The 12,415-nt window shown below is 46.9% G+C and overlaps 1 protein-coding gene across 1 annotated transcript; it reads right to left on the reverse strand.

Annotated features, from left to right (window-relative positions):
* Nucleotides 1-887: 887 nt before the first annotated feature.
* On the reverse strand, nucleotides 888-9,101 carry lhx1a (LIM homeobox 1a). Its single transcript, XM_030108068.1, is given in 5 exon segments — nucleotides 888-1,351; nucleotides 2,687-2,852; nucleotides 6,388-6,671; nucleotides 7,189-7,412; nucleotides 8,723-9,101. Coding segments are annotated over 5 exon segments (1,224 nt in total). The 5' UTR covers nucleotides 8,893-9,101; the 3' UTR covers nucleotides 888-971.
* Nucleotides 9,102-12,415: the final 3,314 nt, after the last annotated feature.

Here is a 12,415-nt window from a genome sequence, read left to right on the forward strand (position 1 = left end):
AAAAGTTTGGTTGGTTGCTTGGAACATTTTTATGTAGATTGAGAGGTTCTAAAACATGGTTTCCGAGACTTCTGGACTCCTGAATTAAATAGATTACGTAAACAGTTGACTGTTCTAAGTCCCATTTAGAACCGCAGTAGAAGATTTTTAGAAGGTAGACTTCATTTCAACATTTCAAGTTCCATTTTAAATAAAGGGTTTGCAATCCATCGAGGGTTTTGTTCTGGTTTTGCCTTTTGAAGGCGGCCTTCTGCTGATTTGGTGAAACTTCTGAAACCAAGAAAAGAAGGAAAAAAAAAAACGTCCAGTTGGAGGCAAAAACTGCCATTTCCTCTGGCCTTCAGACAGACTGTGTGAAAAAGGTTAAGTGTCAATATGGCAGAGCCTTGAGAGGCAAAGAGGTCTGAGGAGCTTCTGAATAAATACAAGGGGCGCGCGGCGCCTCGGGCGCAGTCTGGACGCCGCTCAGCCCTCCGAGAGTGGCGGGTCAGCACGCCACCGGCCCTCAGCCCCTTCCTTCTCTCTCTGTAAAGCTTCGAGTCTCTGACGGTAGCTAATGATGTCTTCAGGTGGGGACGGAGATCAGCAGGGCTGTTCTCCCCGCCGCCGTGCCGGACCGCCGGCAGGACTCGGGCGGGCGGACAGGGGGTCCCAGGGCACACTGAAACAGCAGTTCATCAGTCCGAACCAGGTTTTTTAAGCTGTTTTTGGGTGGACGGGTCGACAGAAACGACTGAAACACCCAAACACAAGACCGAACACAAAGCTTTTACGTCTGATCAGTAAATAAAGACAGAAAGATGGGAAAGTAAAGGAGAAAACAAAATGAATGAGTATCAAAACACCAAAGGAAATCAAATGAGATGATAGCATGACACTGCCCTAACCCTGTCGTTATCCGTGTCCCTGTTCTGAACCCCAGCGGACCTGGACGTCCTCCGTCGCTGAATCCCAGTCCAGTCCTCAGACGGCTACCACACCGTGCCCTCGTTCATTTCCGAGGGCGGGTGGGACAGGTGGTTGTTGTATCCGCTGCCGTTGAGCGACAGTGAGGTAAAGGGAGGGCTGGGGCCGAACACCTCGGAGGAGATGCTGTGCAGGGGCCCCGGGATGCCGGGCTCGGGGCTGGGAGAGTCCCCCGGGTGGTGGGACATGATGTCGGAGAAGCGCTGCACCTCGCTGGACGGGTGGTGTCCCGGCAGGGGGTGGTCCATGCCTCCGAGCGGGGTCCCCGTGGGGCCCGAGGAGGGCACGAAGGGCAGGTCCACCGGGGTCTGGGCCTGCGACGACGGGGGCCCCTGAGGGAAAAAGTCATAGTTCGCTCCCGGGGCGTAGTACTCACTCTGATAATCTGCACATCCAAGAAAGGAAGAGGGAGAAAAGAATCAGAGAGAGAACAACGAGCGAGGGATTCTTTGAATATACAAAACTAGATTTTTATGAGAGAGAGAGAGAGAGAGAGAGAGAGAGAGAGAGAGGGAGAGGGAGAGAGAGAGGGAGAGAGAGAGAGACCCTCGCCATGTTACATTAGTCACAGACCACGTTACACTTAAATCGAAACTGCAATAGGGTGGGGAGAACAACGCAGCCTCAAAATTAATTAAAATGGGGGCTTTTTCATCAGCGATTCTACCTACTGAGACCCACTTTTTCAAAAATCAGCAGAATAAAATTGGACTTTTTTTTCTGCAACAGAAGGGACAAAGGCCCGAACCTTTCTGTGAAAGCGATGAGATGTTTCAGAGGAAGCAGTGCAGCCCGACTCAGGATGAGACCACCTGAGACTTCTCTCTAATCCCCGCCTTTATATCAAAAATGCAAACAGGCCTCAATGCTGAACAATATTCAATAAAGCCACCACACCTAGCCTCCTCATGGGAATGTGTTTACATCGTAAATCTTTAAGTCAACACACAGTTTCTGAAGACAAACACATGCAGACCAGCCTCACTTCAGTTCAGGAGCCAAATCAGTGTGTTCAGCAGGCCCGATCATCAAAACAAGCACCATCATTCCTCAACACAAATTCAGGGACCTGTGGTTTGTGACTTCAGTATATGAGTGGATTTAGACTTTATGTTTTCATAATCTGAAATGCTGAATTGAAAACGTATTTAATATAAACTTTAATAAAAGTAACTTAGACAAAGCTCCCTGCCGCATAATGCAGTGAAATTTTCTAAAAAAAAAACATTGAACCTGTGAATTATTGCATTTTGTAGCATTTTGCCAGCTTGTTTTCCTAAAAATCCATCTTCAGTGTTTTGATGCCCTGAAACATTTCCCTGGATCTCTGATGTCTGATTCTCTCTGTGCTCCCATTCCTGGATTATAACACAACTATTCTTCACCTAGTTCAACAGAAAATTAAACAAATCATGTTTCCTTTGTCTTTTCCCCATTCAGCAGTGAGCTGGAATACACTCTGACTGACCAGACCTCACCTCCTCTCACACACTCCAGTCAAAAAAAAAAAAAAAAATCCACATTCACACCCAAAGAAAACAACTAATAAATTAAAAAAAAAAAAAAAAAAAAACTGCCATGAGAAATAATGATTAAGCAATTCGGTATTAAAAATTCCATGAAATGTAAATTGGAAAATACTTAATAACGTGAAGAAAAAAAACCCAACGCAAACGGATCTCTGGGCAGACCAAATGACAGGAGCGCAGAGCTCACCCACCTCCGTAGTAGGAGAAGGGCCCGTTGGGGATGAGCTCCCCGGGCTCCAGCCGGTCCACCAGCGTCCTCATCCGCCGCGGGCTCCGGAAGAAGGCGTGCCTGCGCGCGCCCAGTGCGCTCAGCTGCTTCATGCGCCTCTCTTTGGAACGGCGGTTCTGGAACCAGACCTGGACACACACACACACACACACACACACACACACACACACACACACACACACACACACACACAGAGGCGTATATGGGTCAGGCCGTGTCACTCGATAGACGGCTGACGCCGGTTTGACTGAGCGTCAATATTTGGCTCCGCAGATGAGGAGATGGAGAAAAGGCGGAACTTTGCATTTAAATACATCCAAAAACAGGAGGCGGGATTTAGGCGACGCACATAAAAGTTGGAGAGAAAACTGCCCCTCGTTTCAAGTGTAATTAGGTGCCATGTGTACTTTGCGCGCGGCTCCTTCTGAGAGTCAACACGCGCTGTGTGTTTTGCGCCGTGCATGATGAGCCGGTGCGTTAAATCCGCAAGGCTGTGCGGCGGAAAGGACTGCGCCCAATTATCGTTCCGGGAGCGAGAGTCACATCTAACCTCCCTAATGATCTTTTAACCCTCCATTTACTCCGATGGAGGGCTGCTGCGCGGGGCTTAAAATCTCCAATTAATACTTACCGTATTGGCCCGAATATAAGACGATGTTTTTTTCCAGAAACTGCATCCTCAAAAGTGGGGTCGTGTTATAATCGCGGACTTACGGTAGATGGTCAATACGCATCCGCGCCGCTAGATGGCGCCAAAGTATCACTGAGCAGAGAGCGAGTGGAGCGATGAAATGAGATCAAATGATCTGATGAAAAATGGCAGATCATCTGGAACAAAGGGGCTGAACGCTGGACAACTGAGCAAACAACAGAGGAGAAGTTATGATACCAACTTTAAACTGATGGTGAACAACGCAGCAGAGTCATCAAACAGCTGCCAAGCCGCCAGGAGATCTGGTGGAGCAGAGCCTCGTTCTTATTGGAGAGCGCAGAAAAAAACGCCTTCAGATGCTAACACTATGAGAAAAGCTTTCCGTGGTCCTGAGAGACGCTTCAGAGAGACTGATAGAAGGGTGAGTGAATACGTCTCTGAAAGACGGAAAGACGGAATGTCCACCACCAGAGCCTGATTCAGCTGAAGGACCTGGAAAGTTATTTACATCATTTATGCAGTTTGGACCCCTTGAGGCGTCTTATTTGTTGCTCATTTTTTCTTATTTTGAGAAAGAGAATATATTTTTTCATTTTATATCTTGTGAAATGTTATCTCAGTTGTGAGTTTTTTAGTTTAGAATAATTGTATAATAAAAAGTTGTTTTATTAGTGACCTTACTGTCTTCAGCATTTTTTTTTTTCACAAAATGATCTTTGAAAAACAGGGGTCGTGTTATAATCGGAGTCGTCTTATATTCGGGCCAATACGGTAATAGGGGGGTTGTTACCGATATATTACCAGGCTCGTGGAGGTTATCATTTCCTAATCTATAGGCCGGCTTCCCTTAATTACGCTCTTCCCTTTCCCCCTCGTGCTCATACATATTAGATACCCCTGCCTTCTCCACCTTTACTTTATCGCCATTAATCTGCTCTGCTAAACCTTTTTACCTCTGATCTGCCCCGCAGCCTCACGCGCACTGTCCACATTTGGAAATAGAATTATTCTGCCCGTTTGAGAAATGCAGACCTCAGCACTGCTGGAGGCTTCTGAGGGCACTGGAACTCTTCAACAAATATTATTCGTTACAAATAATAATAATAATAATAATAATAATAATAATAATAATAATTATTATTATTATTATTATTATTATTATTATTATTATTATTATTATTATATTGAAAGGCCAGACTTTTTTGGAATTTGCAGGTTCTCCCTAAGATTTCTCTGTATTCTAATTCTAATCATACAAACTGATATTTAAAAGAGGCATTCGCGGTTACTCGTTCTGAACCCCACACACTTGGTGTGTGTGAGAGAGAGACGGGGAGAAAGAGCTTGGTCCTCTCCTGCGGCCGTGCGCCTCAGTTTGACCAACAGGGAGGCTTGCTTCGGCCTTGTCGTTGGTAGACTTAAGACCCTTCAGACAGATTTCTGCTATTCCTCTTGGCTGAAAATGCTCGCAGCATGGATAAATGTGCTCGCAGAACGTGATGGCGCGTGTGTGCCAGGACTCCCAGCGGCTCCCAGCAGCCCCGGCGCCAGTTGGCCACGATACCCCGGCACACGCGCCAAGAATCAAAAATACCCATATAAATTACCCGTTTCCAATCAACCCTCGTCCTCGTCGGCCAATCTCTGGCTTAATGAATTCAATGTGACCGCGCAGTTTGGAGAGGGGTGAGAGGGTGAGAGGGGAGGGGGAGGGGAGGGGGGAGGAGCCTCCCGGTTGCTGCCGGGGCCTCGCACGGTCACGGCGGGCTGACAGTTTCTCGGGGACATTTTTCCATAAAATATAAGCTGTTACATCACACGTTTTAATGGGCGCGTAACACCCTATAAAGCAGAGGAGGTGCGCAAACCCTCCTCCACCTGTGGATGGAGCAGCGACAGGAGCGCGCGCTGTGCGTAATTCACTGTCCGGACACTGGCGGACCGGGACGAGCAGAACCAGACGACGGCTGCATGGAGATCCTGTAACTTATTGTTATTCTGTAAGAGGGGAAGCGCGTGGACTGGAAGGGTTTTTTCTTTTCTTTTTTTTTTAATCTGGACGCGGGGGTCAGTCACTGATCTGACACGGACATAAATAACAGCAACAGCAACAACAACAACAATAATAATAATAATAATAATAATAATAATAATAATAATAATAATAATAATAAATCAATTTAGCTATAAACTGGGAATAAAAATAAGTCCAGGTTGAGCGAAACATGATCCCATATAAATGTTTCAAATATTTTACATTTGTTTACCGCAGGGGTGTCAAACATGTGGCCCGGGGACCAAAACAGGCTGCAGGGCGACTTTAGTAAAAGTAAACATATAAAGAAAAGTTCGTTTCTTCCAGCTGAGAGATGAGAGCTGATCAGGGAGGAAGTGGAGAACGGAGCGCTGCGAAGCAGCATTTACTATAATAGCCTATGTTACTAAAAAAAATGTAAAAAAAAAAAAAAAAAAAAAAAGCTTATTTGTCTTTGTAAATTTTAACTTGCTCTAATTGTTATTTTTTTGTTTTTACTATATATTATACATAATAAAAAAGGTATAATATAGTATGTTCAGAATCTCTCACAGGTATTTAAATGTGTGTGTATTTGAATGTGTTTTGTTGTCTCACATTAGGCTCGCGTGCACCTGGATTAGAAATGACCTGATTTAAAGCGCAAACAGTCAAACTGCGGGGGAACTTATTGCAGGTTCCACTTTTTTTCGCATCGCAGTATTTTCTATAAATTTTCTTTTGCAGTGAGAGGGGCAGCTCTTAAATCTCGTTACACAGTCTAGAATTATATAAGAAAATGTAATGTAACGTATTCTATTCTATTCTATTCTATTCTATTCTACTCTATTATATTCTATTCTTTTCTAATCTATTCTTTTCTATTCTGTTGTTGAGGTATAAATAGCGGCATGGAGGCAGAAGAAGTTGTGAATGACGATGCTGTTGCTCGTGTTGCTCGTGCTGGTCCCGGATGAGGACCGGGCTGCGGACCCACCTGGATGACCCTCATGTTGAGGCCGGTCTCCTGGGCCAGCTGCTCCCTGATGTGCCTCGTGGGTTTGGGGGTCGCGGCGAACGCAGCCTTCAGCGTCTCCAGCTGCTTGGCCTTGATGGTGGTCCGCGGGCCGCGCCTTTTACCCCCCAGGTTCTGGTCGTCGTTCTCGTTGTTGACGGTCTCCTTGTCGGACAAGGCCGCGATCCTCCGTGTCCTTCAGGACCACGTCGTCCTGCAGCTGGTCCTGGAGTCCGGGGACAGGCTGGGGTCGCTGCACGCCGTGACTGCGCACATGACAGGGATGGATGTCACTCTCCACAAACAAGGATGCGCAGATGAAGCGATGCGCTCCGGCTGCTTATCAGCGAACCCTGTCAGCCTGATGCAGTGGTCAATTAAGGTAGCGGGCCTGGGCGCGCACATGCAAACAGCCTGGAGGATTCCTCCTTTCATTTCTACATTTAACGGCTCCGGAGGGCAGCCCTACACACCCAAACCACCGCACGAACACGAACACAGCTTCACACTTATTTCTGAGAAGGAGCTGGATACTGCGTAAAAGTCCAGACCGACCAGGCCTCGCTTTACTTCCTGATGGAGATGAAGGATGTGACCTGACAGGCTGGACTCAACACAAAATGAACTGGACGAGTGGCTGGGAGCCGTCTAAGTCCTGGTCATGGACATGATGAAGCCACTGAACACATCATATCCATCACAATTTATTCCATCACACACACACACACACACACCACACACACACACACACACACACACACACACACACACACACACACACACCTGAGAGGAGGTTGGTGTCTTTCACACTGGCGTTGTTCAGGTAATCGTCTTTGCAAACGAATTTGTTCTCGTCTATGATGTAGAGCTCCTCTCCGGTGGACAGCTGCTTGTTGCACATCATGCAGGTGAAGCAGTTGAGGTGAAACACTTTGCTGCGGGCCCTCCGCACCAGGTCGTTGGGGGAGATTCCTTGAGAACAGCCGCCACACTTGGTGCCGAACCGCCTGCAGGAGGAGAAACTGCTGTTTTCACCCAGTAAAGAAACAAGAAGAGAAACAGAAACACGGCGCCGGACAAGTCTGACCGTTATTATTATTATTATTATTATTATTATTATTATTATTATTATTATTGTTGTTGTTATTATTATTATTATTATTATTATTATTATTATTATTATTATTTTAGGAACTTTAAGGACATCCCAGCTTCACTCAAAGTTATTACTCTAATTCATTTATTGCTTGTTATTTCAATTTTAGCTCCAATAAAAAAAATAATAATAAGCATTTTGTGCTGCTGTTTTCTATTTTAATTTTAGCTCTGGAAAATAATCACAAAGACTTCGCGGCGGGTTTAATTGAATTGAATAGTTTTTCATGCAGTTATTAAAAAAAATACTAATTATTTCCTTCTAATTCTGTGTTTTCCCGGGAGAAGTGTTTTACAGCCGGTTCTTTTTACGCAGCGTCTGGAAGCAGCGGTGGCTGCGGAGCCATCGACTGGGCCGGTAAATAATGTGTATTGAGTGGTTTGCTCTGCTTGTTGACTTCACGTCTGGAGATTGCTTTTGTCTGCGGACTTGATCTTTTTAACTAGTTTACTATTCAAATCCACTTATCACGTCCTCCTCAGCCGGCCTGAGCAAACACAGCGCCGTGCGGCAGCGGGCGGCGGGCGGCGGGCAGCGGGTTTGATCCCCGCCCGCCGCTGCCCGGGTGTCATTTCCTCCAGCTCCGCTCTGCGCGCACGCGGCTCGCGTCGCTGCTCCTCTCTCCTTGTTTTGCATGAGAATCCAAATGAACAGGGTTTTAATGACTTTCTGCTAATCAAAGCTTTTCGCCCTCACGGCTGTTTTCACGCGCAGACAGACAGACAGACAGGACTCCTTCACGTTAACAAATAAACCAAATAAAATAAATAGATTCAAAAAATAGAGAAGTTTCTGTCTCCTGTCCGAGAGCTTAGCATTACATCACAACAATTATTAGTTTTAATTTCTATTGTTTTAAATTTATAACATTCTATTTCATCTGAAAAATAATTCTGAATAATTGATAAATACTTTTGGATTTTTTCCTGCTGTTTAATGACAAACAAAGTGAACTGAATAGCTTGAAATTTTACAGAGTTTTAACTATAGAAGTCGAAATGGGATTCAGTGATGGAGCTGGTAATCGGTGTGTGAGTCAGTTGGTATTTTTAGGGGACTTTCCTTCCTGCTTCACGGCTGCTGCTCGGCAGTCCGGCCCCGCGCATCAAACCACAAACAAAAACAAAGGCGACGTTTCTCTGGCAGTTCCTCCGAGCTTACCTAAAGAAATCGTTTTTGCAGTACAGTCTTCCCTCTCGAGAAAAACATTTCTCTGTCAAATTGCACTTGCACTCGCAACACTGCACGCACTTGACGTGCCAGGCTCTGTCCAGCACGTTGAGCAGAAAGCGGTCCAGGATAGGCCTCTCGCAGCCGGCGCAGTGGACCATGGCTCTGGTTGGGCGACACAACCCCCCAACGATAAAGCACTCGCACAAACAGAATCAGGAGCGCAGGCCGAGCATTGACCGAGTATCTGCGTGTTTCCCTCGCTCGGATTCGCCTGGAGCTCCCGGGTCAATGTGTGAAGAGAAGCCAGTCGATCAGGTGTCACCACAGATTTCTCCCTGCATGCGTAAAAACAGCCAGCATCCAACAAGAGGGAATGGCCGCGTCCTCTAAGGAAAATGCCAAACAGGGATGAAAAATAAATAAATCAGTCCTTTATGCGATCCGAGACAAAAATTCAAGCCAGGCATCAACGCTGGATGCTGTGGATCAGCTCGGCGGAGTCCCGGCGCTCTGGAAAGTGACGCATCGGCCGAGGAGAGAAGCGTCGGCTTGCCAGTCAGTGGAGGAAGAGGCTTCTAGTGAGACGCATTTGGAGCGGAGCGGTCACACAACAAGACACGCGTGTCTCTAAATAATTCAGTGTACTTTAACATGGCAGCGTATCCACTCCTCAGAAACACGGCGAAAACAGAATCACACACCCAGAAGGCTTTGGAGCAGGAGTGTGTGCCCCTCTCGAGCTGTCGGACGGTCCTGGATGTTTGCCTTGTGGTGGCGGGGGGTGGGGCGGGGGGCGCTCCGGCTGCAGTCAGGTGTGTATGCTGGGATGTCACTCAGGCTCCAGCACCATGCGTGTGCTAGAATGCGCCGGGTCTCCAGTAGACACTGTCTTGCTCCTGAAGCTCCGGTCCAGCCTTATTCCCAGCCTCCTGACGTCACGACGCTCCCGGACCAATCAGCGGCGCGCCGTGCCAGCAGCCATCAAGCCACCCCATCATAACCCAGCGAGGACTCTGCCTGCTATTTATGCCACACACTCAAGACACCAATTGTCAAGAATTTCCCTGCAAACTGTCATATGTTAGTGAATGTGTTGTGGAGGAAGCAGCCGCGGCGGAGGGCGAGCGAGCGCGCGCGGAGGGAGAGACGCCACTTTTCAGCTGCTGAGCAAATTGTCTTCTGGGCATGAGGGGGACATGAAGGACGCATCTGAGCAGGTAGATACAGAGGCGTCTTCGGGAGAAAGAGGCTGCAGGCGCAGATTGCATGGCGCTCTCCCCGCTTGTTCCTGTAAAGTTGATATTCGCCAGAGAATTGCGCACGAGCCGAACATGTTTGTTTTAGGAACTGAGAATATCTGGAAGGTTTTTTTGAACCACGATAACAGATGTGCGCTAAAATATCAACTCTCGCCTGCCTGCTTTGCACTTGATTAAACACTGCGGGACGCTGCGCAGCGCCGAGAAGCGATTGTGTTGACAGCCGCTCTGTGTGTGAGTGTGTGTGTGAGGGTGCTGTCCCGTCCCGGAGCAATAAAGCCGCTTTCTATTTGCTGTGATGAGGAGGAAGCGCACAAGTGAAAGACGGGGAGACTCTAAACTTTACAGCTGCTGCTCTCCGGGCCAGACTCCTCGGACGGCTCGTTACTGGGATCCAATCCACGTCAGGCCAGCTGCTGGACTCGGAACCAGCCGGCACCCCTGTAGTTTGGAGGATTCACGGGCTTGAAATTTTAACATTTCTGAGATGTTTTTGTTGTTACTCATTAAGAATAGAATTCGTTGTTTAAGTGGGGAAGTTTTCGTGGCCGTTGGATGAATCCATTTGGTTCTGCTGTCTAAACATTTTCATGAAAGGCAGAAAACCACTTTAGAGTAATTATTATTAATTACTGACGCTTCATTTACAGACTGTTTTAATAAATGCGGTCGTGGTTTTAAAGTGTTGGGCGGCGCTGTCTTATTGCAACAATGAAAATAATGTTTTAAAACCCATAACTGAAAAGCAGAAGCCGCACTTGAAAAGCAGACCTGGGAGCCGGATCCCGCCTGCAGCCTCCTGCATATGGACTGCTTCTCATGCAAACCGCCCGCCGCCCCCCGTCCAGCTGCCGCCCTCCCTCCTCCCCCTGGAGTCTGGGGAGCCCCCCTTCAGCAGGACATTTGTTACTGGCTTGAAGAGAAAGAGAGATAAGGCTTGGAAACACATGCGCGCTCCATCTCTCCCTGCTTGCTGCTCACTCCGTCAGTGTTTTTCTGTCCTTTACATCGTTATTTCTGGTCTTTACGCATCTTCCCTGATCCGTCTCCGTCAGAAACTCAGGGAGGCCCCGGAACTTCAGGACGACTCCCCCCGAGTCCAGGAGCAGTAAGCTTTTCCTTTGGACCACCAAACGCACTTCTTCGTTTGTGTCTTTCTGTTTTAAGTCGCGCGCCGAAAGGAGCCGACAATAATACCCTGCCAGCCCGCAGTGTCGGCCGGAGCGCGCGCACTCACACACCACTTGTGAACGCAGCATGTAAACAACAAAAGTCGTTATTTCCATGTGTAGAAGATGCCTTGATAGTCTGTCAGTTGGGATAATCTCTGCCTGATTTAGAATAAGCCAGAGAGAGAAAAAGCCAGCTCACCGAGGCAGATTAAGCCACGAACAGAAAAGAAATCAAAATATAGGCTATAGGCTTAAAATATCTCCACTCCCTGCAGGCAAAGACACTATTAAATGCAAAAAAAATGGTTTTAACCTTACTGCTGTAATCCTTCAGTAGCAATAGATTTTTATTTTCTCCCATATTTTCATTTTGATGCAGGCAGAAGCTGTAAATTAGAATTTGTGGAGCAGCTTCTGCGTCCAAGTTGGAGAAAACAAAACTTCTTTCTTTTTCTTTTTTGGACATCTCCGACAGATTTGATGGCAGCGAATGTAAATCGACACACCTGAACTAATTCCCAATTTATCGTTTACTTTTTCCGACGACAGAGCGTCGCGCTCCCTGCGCCCTGGATGTTTGCTGCTGATCTGAGCCTGTCTTCCAGAGTGTAATTGCGGACAGTGCGGGGCCTCCAGGCCGCTCGGAGGGGTCTCTCCTGAGCCAGGCCACGTGCTGTAAGCAGCCCGGGAGATTTGGGGTTTATGAAGTGCAGACAAGTGAACTGGTACACTGTGAGATAATTAATCTGAGATAATGAATGAGGCTGTGAAGATGCATGCAATCATTAATTCTAATCATGACACGTTTATTTGTCTCCCCTCTCTCCTCCAGGCTCGGTTTAGAGACACAATGTCACCAGACAGTGAGGAAGGCAGGAGGACCTCCAGCACAGGCTGGAAGCTGCGCGCGAGCAGGTGATCGGCCCTGACGCTTCAAACACCTTTTAATTCCAACATTTCTGACTGCAATCTCTGAACCAGCACCTTTTTCAGATTGTGGTCAGATATCAGATTTTTTGATTTCTTTTATTTATTTATTTTTTTTTTTTTTGTCAGTCTGTGAATCTGCCGGTAAATTTCCCCTCATCACTCTTCACTCGATTTATCTGAAATATTTCAGCAGTGTTTTTCAATGTTTTTTTTCCCCAGAATTCTAATTTGAATCTCAGAATTCTGCATTTTTGTAATGAAAAAAAAAAACAATTCAAATCTAATTAAAGTGAAATTTGAAAGATTAAATTCAGAATGAG

The sequence above is a fragment of the Salarias fasciatus genome, chromosome 14 (genome assembly GCF_902148845.1).
Source record: "Salarias fasciatus chromosome 14, fSalaFa1.1, whole genome shotgun sequence".
NCBI classification, from domain to species: domain Eukaryota; kingdom Metazoa; phylum Chordata; class Actinopteri; order Blenniiformes; family Blenniidae; genus Salarias; species Salarias fasciatus.